General features: G+C 41.3%; 1 protein-coding gene across 5 annotated transcripts in view; it reads right to left on the minus strand.

Moving 5' to 3' along the window:
- GTF2I (general transcription factor IIi) overlaps window positions 1-17,352 on the minus strand; it is a 263,654-nt gene that overhangs the window by 174,411 nt on the left and 71,891 nt on the right. For 4 of the 5 annotated variants that reach the window (XM_030186159.1, XM_030186155.1, XM_030186156.1 and 1 more), the window contains exons 7-10: window positions 16,960-17,032; window positions 8,396-8,439; window positions 5,433-5,510; window positions 2,346-2,405 (exon numbers count right to left, since the gene is read on the minus strand). In XM_030186159.1, the coding sequence (XP_030042019.1) occupies window positions 2,346-2,405; window positions 5,433-5,510; window positions 8,396-8,439; window positions 16,960-17,032 (255 nt within the window). The remainder of the gene's footprint in view (window positions 1-2,345; window positions 2,406-5,432; window positions 5,511-8,395; window positions 8,440-16,959; window positions 17,033-17,352) is intronic. The other variant, XM_030186158.1, reaches the window with a different exon arrangement.

Consider the following 17,352-nt stretch of genomic DNA (forward strand, 5'->3'; position numbering starts at 1 on the left):
CAGCACCTTCTCCACCTGCACTGCCACATCAGCTCATCTATAACCTTGTGCACTGGAAAGGACCACACGGGCCTCCTAGTGCTAGCCATTTTGGGGTTGGCTGCAGCCGGAGCCTCATCCACTGAAATGTTCAGTGTCTGGAGGGCATGAACAATCAAGGAGGGCAACTCCTCCTTATGAAAAATTCCGACTGATGTTGGATCATCTGGCTCCTAAGCCAGGAGTTCACCCTTCTCCAACTACTGCTCCAGGGCAGAACACCTCGATCTGCCGGACAGGGCCAGCTCAGAGCAAGAGGGGAAGGAGGGTCCAGAGTGGCCAAATGCATCTCAGATGCAGCCAGCACACACCTTCTCGTCAGGAGGCATCAGGGGCAAAGGAGGAGCAAGTCCCCCAAGAAAGTCCTGCATCACTGACCCCGAGAGCTGCTGTGCTTGCTTCATCATGTAAGCCTGATGAAACAGCAAGACAAAGTCAGGAGAAAACAGAGCTTCCTACCCTGCAGGCCCAGAAACAGCCCCCTGGCCTCAGACACTTGCGTGAGACCCAGACTGCCCAGGTCAAGAACCCACCCCCCTCCCTGAGTCCTGCCGCAAGGAAAAGCAGAACTGGTCCACCAGCAAGATGGCTACAGGAGGCATCACATCTCACACAGGAGAGGGAGAGCACACACTGAAAGGTGCCATGTTTCCCACCGCCACCATGGAGTCTCCCTCAGTAGAATCCGAGTACCGCCAACACAGAGGCCAGATGCTGCTCGTTGATTCCCGCAGCAGGAGCAGAATTTTATGGTCTCTGCAGCCATTTGTCTCCAAGGCGTGATGGCGGTGCCTGCAAGAAACCAGGGAAAGAAGTCACACACACCACTACTGCGAGCATCATGATCCCCAGCACCAACGGCTGAAGACCATCGAGCCCCCTCCTGCTCCCTGCTCACCACCACTGTTGCGGAAAATAGATGCTAAGACCTCTGTGCTTCTGGGTTTTTTTTAAGTCCATTCTTCGGATATGCTTTTTTTTGGGGGGGGGGGGGGGGGGGGATGAACAGCTTTCTTGTTCTACTAGGCAGCAAAGGCACAAATTAAGAGAACCAAAAGCCTGTGAAAAAAAAAACAGCTCCGAGACCCCTCTTAAATCTCTGATTTCTGTTTTGTTTTTTTAATGAAAGCCAAATCAGCCTGAGTGGAACTGAACAGAGGTAGAGGCAGTCCACCAAAACACAGTAGCAGGGAGAAACCTCCTAAAGCTGGCACCGAAGAACTGGGAACCTCCCATGTTCAACTGCCAAGGAGACCTAGGCCAGGAGCACCCCTAACAGAGGAATCCAGGAGCTAGAGGATGTCCATCCATCCGTCTGCTGGAGACAGAGATATACTGGCTTTGGGAGCTATCTATCCTATATCACTAGGCTTAAAATCAGTGATTATCTCCACCTGCTGGTAGATGGACACAACCCACTAGTTCTTGAACTCATCTATTGCTAATGCTAACGACTGTTATTTTACCTTGCTAGTCACTAACCTCAGTACTGCAAGTTAGTGACTCATGCAATAAACTGAATTTTGGGTTGTTGCATCTAGGATCATTGCATGCCCTTGGCAGTAGCAATGGAAAAATATTCAAGCACCTCTATCTTTTAAAGGGCCAGAGCAGGTTCAAAACCCACTTCAATTCTCTGACTCCTTGATTAGAACGCCCTCACCCCCTTCTTCGAAAGCCTCCATTCCGTAATCATCACAGCACCTACCGAGTCTCCCTAGTGACTAATAGGGATTTGGGGGAAGGAAGGGGGAGAGGCAGGAGCAATTTCTGGCTGTCCATGCTCCATCAGTGTCTGGTTTTTCAAAATGGTTTTCAAAGCCCCCTTGTGGAAGTCTTGTGGAACTACCATTAGGGGTCAAGTTGCCAAGGAGACCCCAGTAGATGCCACAGTGGAAGCCTTTTCTAAGAAGGGGATAGAATGGGAGATTTCTGATCAGGGGATAGGAGGGTTTTTATACCTGCACCAATCCTTTTAAAAGGCAGCCTAATGCTCCCGAGGAAGAAAGCTAATGATAGCTCGAAGTTATCTTTCCATGAATAACACAGCTTTGCTTATATCTCTATTTCACTATTACTTCATCTGTGTCACCATTTAATGTGTGTTATTTGGCAAAAATGTTATGTCCTTAACACATTACTAAGTTCCCATACTCATTAGAAGTATTTTGTTAATATTTTCAAGCACTAACTTACTGGCAAGTGCTTAAATTTCAAACTGTACAAGTACATGTGCAGAAAATTATTGGGCCAGAACACAGAATATTGGAAAGCAGACAGTATTAGAAAAAAAAATGAAAAAATACCTCGGCCAGGCTTATAAATGGAACGTTTCCCATCAGGATCTCTACATTCTGAAGAGCCTGCTTAACAAGAAAGAACAATCTCAGAAGTGTATCTATCACTCAGCAGCATGTCCAACTATAAAATGCGTGCTCAAAATGTACAACACCAATTATAATAGTTTACAGTTTATTAAAACTTACTAAATCGCCCAAGCTGACTCGCACACCTGGGCAGTTTACAATCTGTACTTTGCCTATCCTGAACTTCTCAAAATTAATTAATGAAAAAAGTCTCCTTAGAAAGGCGGAGCAACTTCATTGTGCTCACCGGCAGGGAGAATAATGAACTTAATTCAAAATATTTTTTTATTTAAAAGTTTACGGCTCCTTTACAAAGCCACGCTAGCGATTCCTGCATAGTAAATGCAACAAAGCGGCTTCATCACATTTACCGCTCCAGAATTGCTAGTGCAGCTTTGAAAAAGGAGCCCTTAATATTTCCTTCTTTGTTACAGAAGACACCCCCTCCTCAAACCTCCAGTTGCAATAGATACAGTATACTTTAAGAAATGGGAAGCAGAAGAGCAGATAAATATAAAGTATGGGAATACATCACTTCTTTGAATATTCTGCAGCTGAAGATGACTAATATCAGGAAAGGTAAATATACAAAAAAGGAGAATCACTACAAAAAAGTGACTACACCAAAAAAATACAAATAGTGGATCAATAATGCTTCAAATGTACTCCAGGGTATAAAATATAAAAGTATAAGTTAATCATACAACCACACAGTTCTTATAACATCTCTTCAGTGTCCTTCTACTTAATTATTTTTTTTAATTTTTTTTTAATTTCTTGGCTGTGACTGTCTTACCTAACCAAAAAAGAAGGCAGACCTGCAGTCAGGTAGACACCTATAATTCATAAACAGCTCATAGTTTATTTTTTGTTACATTTGTACCCCGCGCTTTCCCACTCATAGCAGGCTCAATGCGGTGGGCAATGGAGGGTTAAGTGACTTGCCCAGAGTCACAAGGAGCTGCCTGTGCCGGGAATCGAACTCAGTTCCTCAGGCACCACCCTAACCACTAGGCCACTCCTCCAATGATAGTTCTCTATCATTGGTCTTTAAAAAACCTCCATAATTCTTTATCATTTCAAATATAAGCATAAACTCTTCTTGAGTCTTTTGAACAATCAATATATACTGCGTGTGTAAGAAATCACTTAGCTTGAAAGCAGGAGCGGTCCCAACGGGGACCCATTTCACCACATAGGCTTCCTCAGGGGAATAAGCTCACTAACAGGTATTTGTGACCTGGATTGGCCACTGTTGGAAACAGGATGCTGGGCTTGATGGACTTTTGGTCTTTCCCAGTATGGCAATACTTATGTAACAGCGATTTAGGATTATATCCGTCTAACATTACCTCTTGGCAGACTTCCTTCAATCCCCCCTCCCCATAATCTCCTCTTACATCCCTTTCTGCCCTGTTGCCACCATCCTCATGTCCAAGTCTGCAGCAGAAACAGAAAAAGGCGGCACAGGGCCTTCAAGCCCAAATGTACATTCACAGGCCGATGATCAGAAGCAAACACGGGTGCTAGAGGTTAATAGTGTCATACTAGTGCCCGTGCTTGCTCCCACCAGATTATCAGAGCCAGCGAGTGTGTGTAATCATGCGCTCGCTGGCACTGAATGCTAACTGCGTGCAAATGCATGCAAAAAAGGGTCTCCTGCATTCCTCCCTCATGATCAGAAGGTAGAGTGCCAAACAAGGGCACTGCTCTCGCTGCAAACCCTACGCTAGTTTGGAGCTGGTGTTAGGGTTTGCCAGCAAGGAAGGAATGAAGGAGACTTCCATATAAGGGTTAAGCCCCACCCAGCGCATCCCAGGATGCACCGGGAAGGGCAGGACGCTGCCATTTTGAGAAGGAGCCCAAAGAGGAGGGAGGGAGTGCTAGTCCCTTCCGCCTCCAACTACCACTACGCAGAGGTAGGTAGCTGGGGGGGGGGGGGGGGGATGGAGGACGGGCTAGCCAGCTAGATAACAGTACCAGTGGATCACCAGGGCGTTATTGTTTGATGTGGGGGGGGGGGGGGGCAGCTAGCGGTCTCACTGGTCCACCGGGGCTTTTGCGTTTTGTGTGTGAGGGGCAGACTTAGGGTTTCACAGATCTGGGAGAAAATTGGACCTGTCAAACAACTTCTGCAGGAGGATTGTGCCTTGGATGCATGCCCAGGCACAATCCTCTCGCAGAAGTACATAAATTTGAATGCTTTGATCATAAGGACGTTTTAGCCCCACGCTGTTCCTGTGCTATTTTTAAAGCGCTGCTTCGAACCGTGAGGGGCTTCTGATTATTGGCACCTCAGTGTCTTCCAGTCTCACCCCTCCAATGCAGCTTATGTTAGAGAGTGGGCAGAACCAGTAAATTCTAAGCATGTGCATGGGCTCCAAGGCCCTGAACTGCTACTTTCTTTTTTCTGTCTCCGTCATGACTCCACTTATCAATTTCTAGGGTTTAGCAACCCTAGAACACAAGTGCTGGAAATGGGTTTGGTCTCCTGAATTACTAGAACGAAAATGCATGAGATGTTTGCATATGATGGAAGTAGTGTACGAGTATACACATAAGTATCTCATGCACATGTATTATGGATATCTTGAATACCAGACCTGCTTGTGGTAATCAAGGAACCAGAGTTACCTACCCCAATCTAAGTGCTCAAGGATTCACTTCTCAGATTGATTTTCATATACCTACACCCACACCCATATGTTCTTTAGCTGCCCTGCTATATATATTACCATAATAATCAATAATAGGAATTCCAATGCATCATTACTTACTTGATAGTCTGACTGTTTCTGAATTACTGAATTGTTTATATCCATTATGCTACACTTGTTTTTTTTGTATGCAACCAATTGTTTATTTACTCTTGAATGGCGTTTGCCATGATGTGTTATTGTAAGCCACATTGAGTCTGCAAATAGGTGGGAAAATGTGGGATACAAATAAATAAACAAATATTACAGTCATTTCTCAGGAGACATATTTAATTCCAAGTACAAAAACAATGATAGAGAAAACTATTACCTGGGATACCGTACTGAAAATAGTTAGGATCTTCTGTTTCTTCCTTCACAGTAACTGCTGTTAGCTCTAGTGAACTTCCTATTAAAAAAGTATATTCATGAATGTTTTTAAAGCAATAAACCAACTTTTGCTCAACATTTTTTTCTTCTTTGATCCCAATCCCTGATTTTGACTGATTTTCCCCCCCATTATTAAAGCCTTTACTTGAACAGACAACTCACAGAAAACAGAGCTCACGTTTTAAATAGAATATAGAGACTGGAATTGAGACCTTCAGATACAATGTGCTCAATTAGAAAAGGGTCTGCCAATGCAGAGCCTTTTCTAAATACCTGCAGGATCGCACATATGTTTGTTGACGTGCAGTGGGATAATCCATTATGCAAATACGTACACAGGAAAAAAGAAATCAGAGAAAACTTGGCAGTTTACGCAAGTAAATGCCAATACTTACACGTTAGTTAGAAAGTCACAGCTTACATGTGTATGTCAACCATTTTGCAAAAGTATGTGTGTAAATGTTGTTACTTAAATACAGAGAACAAACTTTATTTTCAATTTATGATTTATTGGTATTTGCTATACCGCCATACCAAACTGGTAGATCACAGCAATTTACAATTAAAACTTTCTCGGATCAATCTTTTGAATACTGACCTTTTAATAAATACAACCATTTGGGCCCTCTTTACTGAGCATTTTGCCCCCACCCCAATTATACAATGACAGCAAACCTTTAACAGTCAGGTCCCTAAACCTTTGAAAATTCAACCTATAATTCCCATGTTGGAAAATTCTCTGCCATTATACAATAGATTTCCCAAAAAGAGGCATTGGGTATCTATCCATGTTTTAAATAATGCAGTTGCTTTTGAAGGAGAGTTTGGAGGAGGGGGTTTTCTTTTGGGGATTACTAGGGATGTGTAGTCCCTTTGAACATGACGTCCACCTTTTAGAGACACATATCCTGTATTATGGTGAATACACCGGGTCTGGCGGATACACAGGAGGCTATAAGAGTACAAGCTTCCTGTGGGGTAATACATTTATTTAGTCACCAGATCATAAGGTATGCTAAACGGAGGTGGGCAAGTGGACTCTGTCTCTTGGGGAATATGTCTTGAAGTCATAGATTTAGTCGAATATGCGGACGCTATGGCTACAAATACATTATCATTGGTTATTTAGAGGGAGGGTGGGAGGGAAGGGGAGGGGTATGAAGGGGGAAGAAATTGGGGAGGGGGGAAGTCGATGATACGTTTTATGGTTGTATTGATCTAGTATATCTATGAATGTATTATGTTACTCCAGTTTATGAGGAAATATTGTTGTATCTTTTGAAGTATCATCAATAAAAATGTTGAAACATAAATAATGCAGTTGCTAAACATACTCTAATGCTTATTTATTTAAAAAATGTATATTCCGTACATTCTTTCATTCTAGGCAGATTACAATATAAACATACATAATCCAAAACTGGGGGATTAAGGAGATTAATCCCTCCTGTACAGGGCAGGCTGAAAGGAACACTTTATAAAAACACTATGGGGCTCATTTTCAAAGCACTTAGACTCACAACGTTCCATAGGTTATCATGGAACTTTGTAATTCTACGTGCTTTGAAAATATACCTCTATCTGTGACAAGAAGCAGCTCAAAGTCACCAGGTAGAAATATTAGGTTCTACATATACATTCCCTTTATGAAATAGAAAATACATGTGTAGGTGTTTGACCTGCCCAGGCCATTCCCAAACAACACTCCCTTTACAATTTCTACATAGTCCATAAATGGCGCGACAAGTAGGGCGCAGTTAACGAGCCTATTAGTGTTGATAAGAGGCCAATAATGACCAATTATCAACACTAATTGGCAATAATTGGAATTTACAAGCACATCTTTTCAGATGTATTCTAAAAAGAGGTACGCATAAATTCCAGCGTGCATAGTCAAAAAGGGAGGAGTGTGGAAGTGTCAGGGCTATTAATCAAATCTACGCACGTGGTTAAAGAATTCAGGGAAGTGAGCCTAGATTTAGGAGCAGGCATTTACACCAGCTTTTCATTGGAGCAAATGGTTTCATCCTAAATCTAGGCGCATCCACCCGACCTATACAATATTCTATAAACCGCAACTGAATGTAGACGCAGCTTACAGAATACCACTAGGCATGTAAATGGGGCACGCCTAGATTTTAGTCGCCAAATAGACAATCCGGCCCATTATAAGCAACCATGTGTAAGCTGAGCCTTTTCTAAAATTGCCCTTTACACATAGACTGCTTCCAAGTGTAAATGATAGAATTTCCATGAAGAAATTAGACTTCTAAAATAACCCTGTAAGGCAAAAATATTTTAAAACAAAATGAACAATAGGAAAATGAGAAATAAAATTTAACTTGATTTAAAAAAATTCTGCCTGTTACAAGCTATCAAAGAAAAGAACTGCAAGGCAGCATTCTTATAAAAAAAAAAAAAAAAAGGCATTCAATTAATTTGCAAGCTTCATCAGGCATGGATCCAGATACATGCAAAACTAATTTTAATGCACTATTGTTGTAACTGAGCTGATTGTCTTCACAGCATTTCTGCTCCTTTGAATATGACCAACATTCCACTTAAAAATTAATGTAAACAAATTTTTCAATTCCGAGCTGGCTCCCAGAAGTAGGTTATGTCTGTCACCTATACAAACAGGTTGGCTTTCTTCAGCAATAACAAGTCAAGAGGTTTTTCCTCCACCAATCGTCAATGTATTGCTTCTTTAACCTTTGATTATATGCAACACTGTGTATAATAATACTGAATGCATGTATCTTGAACATATGTGTAATTTATACAGAACTAACGTTCTGCATAACTTATACTACCACATACACTTCTCCTGAGTATAACCATTCTCTACTCCCTTCCCCAAAACATACAATATTGGGAGATCTACATAATTTTCATATTACATACCAGAATCTTCACTTGGCTCTCTTTTCACAAGAACAGGATGAAAACTAAAAAGGGGAAGAAAGGCACAGCCAAGAGTAAATTTTACTATAAAATAAATGTCATACCTCGCTCTATTTTTCATGCATTTATGAAGTTTATCAACCTCTTACATAACTTACTGTACAGTTAATTCTGTCAAATTGACTTCAAATTACCCATATCTGGGCAACCCTGACTGAACAGCACATACCTACACATCAAAACTTACACACTACACAGAGAATAGGAAGCGAACAGGAGAAGAACAAAGGCTCATTAGTAAATGATGCAACTGCAAGTTAACTCCAGGAAAGTAATTCCCAATCAAAAGTAGATTTATGATGAACACATCGCAGTAGTTCTTCATCCGTGCAGTAGCAAGAGCTATGTGATGGGTGTGTATAGGAAACTGCTGGTTCCCCTTAAGCACACTCCCTCACAGGGTCAATTAAGAAGTCTAGCTCTAGAGTGCTTAGAAGGAAGGCTGTGGCTCAGTCAGGGCAGATAAAAACCCAAAGCAGAGACAAGCCAGAGAGGTTCAGGGAAGACACGATCAGCTCTCCAGAGTACGCTTTCACAATCTATGTATGAAGTTATCTGAAGACCAGTCAAGGTAGGAAAAGATTTTTCTTGGAAACCTGTAAGATTACTGACCTCTTTAGTAGCGCTATAGACATGTTAAGTAGTAGTAGTAATAGTAATAGTAGTAGTAGTAATATAGAATTTAAGCCAGTGCATACTGATTTTGGAGGCTGGCAGAAACCAGTTCCCTTGTGAAGATTGTAACTGACTTGCAAGAGACTATATTTTCACTATTAAGTTATCATGCTTGTGTTTTGAATACAGCTGCACATTTAATGTGTTATTAATGCGTTCTACTAATAAATCATAAACCATAACAATTTAACTTGCATTAAAAAATTTAAAGAGATTAACGCATTAAGCTCTCTGCTCCTTTTCTCATCTCACTCTCTCTCTCCCCCTTTTCTTCCCCTCTCGTAGTCTGGCATCTGATTCTTCCTCCTTCTCTGCACTCCTGCAGCTCCCCCCCCCCGAGCCACATCTCTCTCTCTCTTTTTTTCTTTTTTCTCCTGGCACCTCCTTCTTACCTCTCTCTGCACTCTGGCAGCCTCCTCTCTCCTCCTCCATGCCCCTCACAGCCCTTGGAACTTGCCTTGAACGCTGCTTCTCAGCCAGCCCGAAAGCTCTCTCTGTAGCGTCACACCTCCTCTGACAGAATTTCCTGTTTCCAATGCTAGAGAAAGAGTCTTCAGACCAGGTGAGAAGCAGCATGCTTTCATTGCAGCATTCATTGCAAGTTCCAAGGGCCACGAGAAAAAGAGTAAGCTGCTGGACTGCAGGGAGAGGAAAGAAGAGGTGCCAGGAAAAAGAGGAAGAGGAAAAGAGAGAAAGTGAGAGAGAGAGGTGTGGATCGAGGGGAGGGGGCAGGAGAATGAGGAGGAAAAGAGACAGACGGGGGAGGTGTTAGAGGGACAGATGCTGGAAATAGAGGATGGAAGAATCAAAGAAGGTATATTAAAAGCAAGAAGCCGGCAAAAGAATCAGTTGGACCACTAGATGACCGAGGGGTAAAAGGGGCAATCAGGGAAGACAAAAGCCATAGTGCCAGAAATGGTATTCGAAGCTAACAAGTCGGAGAAATTGAATGACATTTCTATAAACCTAGAGGATGTAATGGGGCAATTTGACAAATTGAGGAGTAGCAAATCTCCTGGACCGGATGGTATTCATCCCAGAGTGCTCAAAGAATTGAAAAATGAACTGGCGGAACTATTGTTAGTAATATATAATTTATCTTTAAAATCGAGCATGGTACCAGAAGATTGGAGGGTAGCCCATGTAACGCTGATATTTAAAAAAGGTTCCAGAGGGGATCAGGGAAATTATACACCGGTGAGCCTGAAGTCGGTGCCAAGCAAAATGGTTGAGACTATTATAAAGAACAAAATTACAGAGCATATTCAAAAGCATGGATTAATGAGACAAAGCCAACATGGATTTAGTGAAGGGAAATCTTGCCTCACCAATCTATTACATTTCTTTGAATGGATGAACAAACATGTGGATAAAGGTGAGCCGGTTGATATTGTGTATCTGGATTTTCAAAAGGTGTTTGACAAAGTACCTCAGGAAAGGCTCCAGAAGAAATTGGAGAGTCATGGGATAGGAAGTAGTGTTCTATTGTGGATTAAAAACTGGTTAAAAGATAGAAAACAGAGAGTATGATTAAATGGTCAGTATTCTCAATGGAGAAGGGTAGTTAGTGGGGTTCCCAGGGGTCTGTGCTGGGACCGCTGCTTTTTCATATATTTATAAATGACCTAGAGATGGGAGTAACTAGTGAGGTAATTAAATTTGCTGACGACACAAAGTTATTCAAAGTGGTTAAATCGCAAGAGGACTGTGAAAAATTACAAGAGGACCTTACGAGACTGGGCGTCTAAATGGCAGATGACGTTTAATGTGAGCAAGTGCAAAGTGATGCATGTGGGAAAGAGGAACCCAAACTATAGCTACATAATGAAAGGAATCACCAACCAAGAAATGGGTCTCGATGTCATCGTTGTTGATACATTGAAATCCTCTGCTCGGTGTGCTACGGTGGCTAAGAAAGCAAATAGAATGTTAGGTATTATTAGGAAAGGAATGGAAAACAAAAGTGAGGATGTTATAATGCCTTTGTATCGGTCCATGGTGCGACTGCACCTCAAATATTGTGTTCAATTCTGGTCACCGCATCTCAAAAAAGATATAGTGGAATTAGAAAAGGTACAGAGAAGGGCGATGAAAATGATAAAGGGGTTGGGACGACTTCCCTATGAGGAAAGGCTGAAGCATCTAGGGCTCTTCAGCTTGGAGAAGAGACGGTTGAGGGGAGATATGATAGAGGTCTATAAAATAATGAGTGGAGTGGAATAGGTGGACGTGAATTGTTTGTTTACTCTTTCCAAAAATACTAGGACTAGGGGGCATGCGAAGAAGCTACAAAGTAGTAAATTTAATAAGAATCGGAGAAAAGTTTTCTTCACTCAACGTGTAATTAAGCTCTGGAATTCATTGCCAGAGAATGTGGTAAAGGCGGTTAGCTTAGTGGGATTTAAAAAGGGTCTGGACGGCTTCCTAAAGGAAAAGTCCATAGAACATTATTATTTGAAATAGTCCATAGGCCATTTGAAATTGAATAAGGAAAAAACTAAATTTCAATTAATAGGGGCACAGCAGGATCAAGACATGAGATCAAATCTGCTGACTGATGGGAAATGTTTTGCTCTTGATAAATCTATAAAAATTCTGGATGTTATGAAGCATCAGATAAATTCTTTAGTAAGGAGTGTATTTTATATTATGACAAAGTTAAGGGTTATTCGCAAATATCTGTTGGTAGATCTAGTTCAACTAGTGGTACAGTCTCTGATTCTTAGTAAGCTCGATTACTGTAACACTTTCTATTTGGGTTTACCAAAATATCTGTTGAGAAAAATTTAAACAGTCCAAAATGTGGCTTTACGTCTAATATTCTCCCTTAAGAAAACAGATAGAATTACTGCCTACTTTGTTAACAGTCACTGGTAAACTGTTGAGGCTGGGTTGCTTGCTATGGAAAATTGCATTTGGACAAGTTCCATTAAATATGATTTCTCTTGTGCATTACTCATTGGCGAGTTATTTATATAACTTTCAAAAGTTGGCATTATTTGATTTCCTGAGTCCCTGAGGTATTACTTCAAAGAAAATTTTTAATTATCTGTTTGCCTTTCAAGCTACTAAATTTTGGAAATTTATACCAGTTAATTTACAACTCATTACTAACTATTTTATGTTTAAGAAAGGCTTAAAGATGTTGTTGTTTCATATATATGTGACTAAGAAATAATTACATAAGTACATAAGTGTTGCCATACTGGGATAGACCGAAGGTCCATCAAGCCCAGTATCCTGTTTCCAACAGTGGCCATCAAAGTCATAAGTACCTGGCAAGATCCCAAAACAGTACAATATATTTTATGCTGCTTATCCCAGAAATAAGCAGTGGATTTTCCCAAGGCCATTTTAATAATGGCATATGGATTTTCTTTTAGGAAGCTATCCAAACCTTTTTTAAACCCTTAAGCTAACTGCTTTTACCACATTCTCTGGCAACGAATGATTGCAGTTACCTTTATTATTTATTTTTCTCTTATGATACTGTTTAGGTTTAAATACACCTTGTAATCATACTATGTAATTTTCTTTTGCAATTTTTCACAATTCTCTTGTGATTTAACAACTTTTTATAACTTTGTGTCATCGGCAAATTAAAAAATCACCATACTCATTACTCCCATTTCTAAATTATTTACAAATATGTTTAAAAGCAGCGGTCCCAGCACAGACCCCTGGGGAACCCTACTATTTATCCTTCTCCATTGAGATTAGTGACCATTTAACCCTGGTTTCTGTTTTTCTATCTTATAACCAGATCTTAATCCATAATAGAACACAGTCTCCTATCCTATGACTGTCTAATTTCCTAAGCAGTGGTTTATGAGGTACCCTGTCAAATGCCTTCTGAAAATCCAGATATCAACTGGCTCACCCATAACACATTTATTCACTCCTTCAAAGGAATATAGCAGATTGGCGAGGCAAGATTTTCCTTGGCTAAATCCATGTTGGCTTTGTCCCATTAATCCATGCCTAAGTGTATGCTCAGTAATTTTTGTTTTTTTATAAGTCTACCATTTTGCCTGGCACCATCAAGCTCACCAGTCTATAAATTTCCCAGGTCACCTCTGGAATACAAAGGAAAATGCGACGCACATCTAACAGCCTTGAGATCCAAACTCCTAACCATACGCCTCCCTCAGGAAGGAAGGAAGGAAACGAAGGAAGATGTTCCTGGTTCACATGAAAGGAAGAAATCATTTTAGGAGAAAGGAAGACACCATCCTGATAGATGCCCCTCCCTCTGTAAAGTAGAAGAGGAAGGTATCTCTGCAGGCCAGGCCCTGCAACTCTGAAATTCTATAATTGGAAGAAATCACAAATAGGAAAACCATCTTCAGGATGAGATCTTTCAAGGTTGCTCTCTTCAATGGCTCAAAGAGAGGATGACCGAAGGACCTAAGAACCAAATTCAAATTCCACTCTGAAAATGAGCTGCAAACTAGAGGGTGAATATGAGAAACTCCTCACAGTAAACGAACCACATCTCAATGGGTTGCAACAGAAGTATGTTCCAAACATTGTGAAACAAGACAAGGCTGCCACTTGCACTTTCATGAAGCCCAGTGCCAACCCTTTATGGAGCACTTTCTGCAGAAAGTCTAAGATATGTGCAATAGAAGCAGAGGGGAGAAACACCAGCAGAAGCATACCACATCTAAAAGGTTCTTCACAGTCTTGCACAGGCTGTTGACATGGACCATTTCCTGACCTGTAACAGGGTAGAAATAACTTCCTCCATATAGCCTTTACATCTCAATCAAGAACACTCAAGAGCCAAACTGTAAAACAATTGTCCTGGATCCTCTATGAGAGCCAGTCCTTGACTCCAAGCAGTTGATTCTCCACGTCGCCTACTGACAAGCCCAACAAGCTTGAGTTACTTGCATGTTGCACTGTGATCCTCAACCATGAAGACTAGCATCTATCATCACCATTATCCAGTCTGGAACAGGAAGGCCCACTCCTCAGGAAATATTGGAGGTTTGAAGCCACCAACTCAAACTGACCCTCACTGGAATCAGTTCAGACAACTGTCGTGACTGAAATTTGGACCTCTGATAAGAGCTGGATTTTTTAGGTCTGTACCTACTTGACTCTCTGTAGTATGACTAGCTGAAGCCTGTCTAGATATCTTTGATTTATCCTCTGAGAGCCTCTGGGGCTTAAAATTGCCTAGATCATAAACTAAATTTCTTCAAGTCTTTCCCAAATAACAGTTTTCCCTGAAAGGAAAGCCTGCTGAGTTGAGATTTGGAAGCCGCATCAGCTACCCAGTTGCAGAACCACACCAGTCTTTGGGCAGTGGCAGTGACAGCAACAACGATACCCCTAGCCGAGGCTCTGATTAAATCACAGAGGGCATCTGCTATGTATGCTTAACACTTTATTAGATGAGCCACATTCACCAAGTCTTCCACGTTGGTATCTAAAGAAACACCTCTTCCTTGTTGCATTCACAGCACTGAAGCTCTAGAAACAAGTGCTACACCTCATCATTTACAAAGACAATGCCATATCATCAAAAACCAGCTTAAGTAAATCATTAAGCTTACGATCCTGAAGATCCTTCAAGGTTGTGCCTCCCTCCCCTGGAATAGTAGTCTTCTTTGTGACTGCAGTAACCAAGGCATCTACCTTAGGCTGCCAACACTTGTCCTTATCATCGGGCAACAAAGGGTAAAGCTTAGCCATGACTCTCAATACCTTAAGACACATCCGGAGTATCCCACTCCACCGGAAAAAAAGAGATAGTCTCATGTACAGGTAGCACTCTAGAAGACTGCTTTGTTCCCTCTACAATAGGGTTACTCAACTTAGGCTCTGAAGGCTACGAGATTGAGATCGCCAGCAATTCCAGAGTTTTGGAGATAAGAGCTGGCAAGTCCTGCTTTTTAAAATGGGTTATCCTCATCTCTGTCAGGAGCTCTCCTTCCTCCAACTGTCCTTCCACCAAAGCAGACCCAGGCAGCACAGAATCAGAAGGGTGAAAAAAGGAACCAGAAAATCTAGAATGGGAATCCTTGAGGTCTAACAGGTTTCCAAGCAATTGCAGGTGTATGAGAGAGTCTACCTGACAGCCTTGAGCATATCTTAACAAAAAGGCTCTATGTAACAATAAAATAAATTCTAGGGGAAAATAAGCCCCTGCAGATGACTGAGAAGACTCACCCAAGCAGTCAGCAAATGTGGATTTGCTGCTGAAGGAGGGAAATTAGCCTCAAGCTGTCTGTCTCTGGGCAAAATGGCTGCTGAATCAATAATGCTCCCAGCAGGTCCCACAATAAAACAGCAGTTTTTCCCATTCTATCCCTTACAGTACTGCAGCTAAGCAGATGGCACAAAGCCATGCTCGACCTGGACCTAAACAGCCCTCCTCTTCACAACCGAGCTGCCTCCCTGCTTCTGTCTAAGAGGAGAAGCACTGTTGCACATTGCAGTCCCCAGCTTGCAATCATCTGACTCCGCTTCTTTAGCAACATTTGATATACTCTGCCGTAGTCTCCATCCCTCTGGAGCCAACTGTCAGTTCAGGCGCGCCAGCTGCAAGGAAATCTAGCCCAGTGCTTTGGCCTTACCATGATTTAGCACCTTGCCAGCTCCACACAGAAAACAATATCCCAAGAATTCTACCCACTGCTGGCAGACAACTCCTTCTTACCCCACCCTCCCAAAAAAAAAAAATCAAGGGAAAGACCTACTTCACGATGTATTTACTCATACAGTCTGTTCTTCCTACAGACGTGCTGGAAGCCAAGATGGTATTAGGTTGAGAAGAGGAAGTTGAGGGGGGGGGGGGGGGGGGAAGGAGGGATCTCAAGAGTTTCCTCTGGCTGTCTCCAAAATAATTTTTTATTTATTTTTCAAAGCACCTATAATCTGGACCCCCTGCTCAACGAAAACCTGGCCCTCTGACCAGTTCAGGAGCTGTGAGAGAGACCTGTTCAGGAGCTGAACAGTCTGCCCATCACCATATGCTGGAGACAGAAAAATACTGACCTTCTCAGGCTGAACAGTGCCCTTATAGAGCTGAGCCCACAAGGTTTTAGTCTCTGTCTCCATCTGTTGGTTGGTGGGCTATGGGTTATCCCATAGGGTCCTGGATCAATCTGGTATGGGTATTAAAGAATATTTAATTTTACTACAACTAAATCTTTTTGAATGGGTATTTACCAATGGACAGTATAAAAAGTATTCAAAGAAGGCTCTTTATGAGTATGAATTCAAAATATGCCAAACTGCAATTCAATAATAAGTTTTCATATTTTTTGTGTTTTAATTAGCAAAGATTAATGCTAATAAGTTTTCTTCTAGTGACTATATCCTTACTACTACTACTACTATAGTGCTACTAGATGAATGTGGCACTGTACACTAAACACTTAAAAAGACAGTCCCTGCTCAACAGAGCTTATGATCTATTTGTGACAAATACGGGTTTAGGGAACTACTTATTGTGGGAATGCCTAAAACAGACATTGATACTGAACATATGACTAGGAGTTAGGCGTTAACAGCACTAATACCGACTCATAGTTAAATTTGTAACATAGGAGTACATACATTTTAGATTGATACCACACTATCATGTTTACATACCGACTATAGGACTGAGGAAACTAATAAGGCTCATTGGTAAGAAAAATATGTTTACAAGTTATATTTCATAGAGTGAAGAATTAGTTAATGGGATTTTTTTTTCATATTGCTCCTAACACAACATTCTTCGCAAACATGGCTTTACTGGACATTTAACAACTGCAGAACAAATAGTTGAAGCAGTTCTAAGACATATATTGTAATAAAAATATTAACATTACCTGTCAGGAGGTATCAATGTACTTTCAAGATCACAAATAGGGTCATGCATTTGCATTTTATGCAGATCTTCTCCTGTAATAAAAATAGCGTTTTTGAGGGCAGTGGCTGTTAGGTCAAAAAAGCAGATGGTACAACAAGCACTATTATACTTCAAAATTTCCGTTCTCCTTTCTCTGTCTTCCTTACTCATCTGCTCCTTCCCCTCTCATTGCCTGTCATCATTCTGTTACATTTGTGCACATCTGGTTTCTCTTCCTGATGCTGCCACTACACATGAGCTACCATTGTGTGTGGGATTAAAAATGTCAGGTTCAATCTGTACTGTATTACAAACTAATTATACCTTCTTTCATGGGGGAAAGAGGAGGGGAGATTCTGCATGGTGTTTAAAT

The sequence above is a fragment of the Microcaecilia unicolor genome, chromosome 13 (assembly GCF_901765095.1).
Source record: "Microcaecilia unicolor chromosome 13, aMicUni1.1, whole genome shotgun sequence".
Classification (NCBI taxonomy): domain Eukaryota; kingdom Metazoa; phylum Chordata; class Amphibia; order Gymnophiona; family Siphonopidae; genus Microcaecilia; species Microcaecilia unicolor.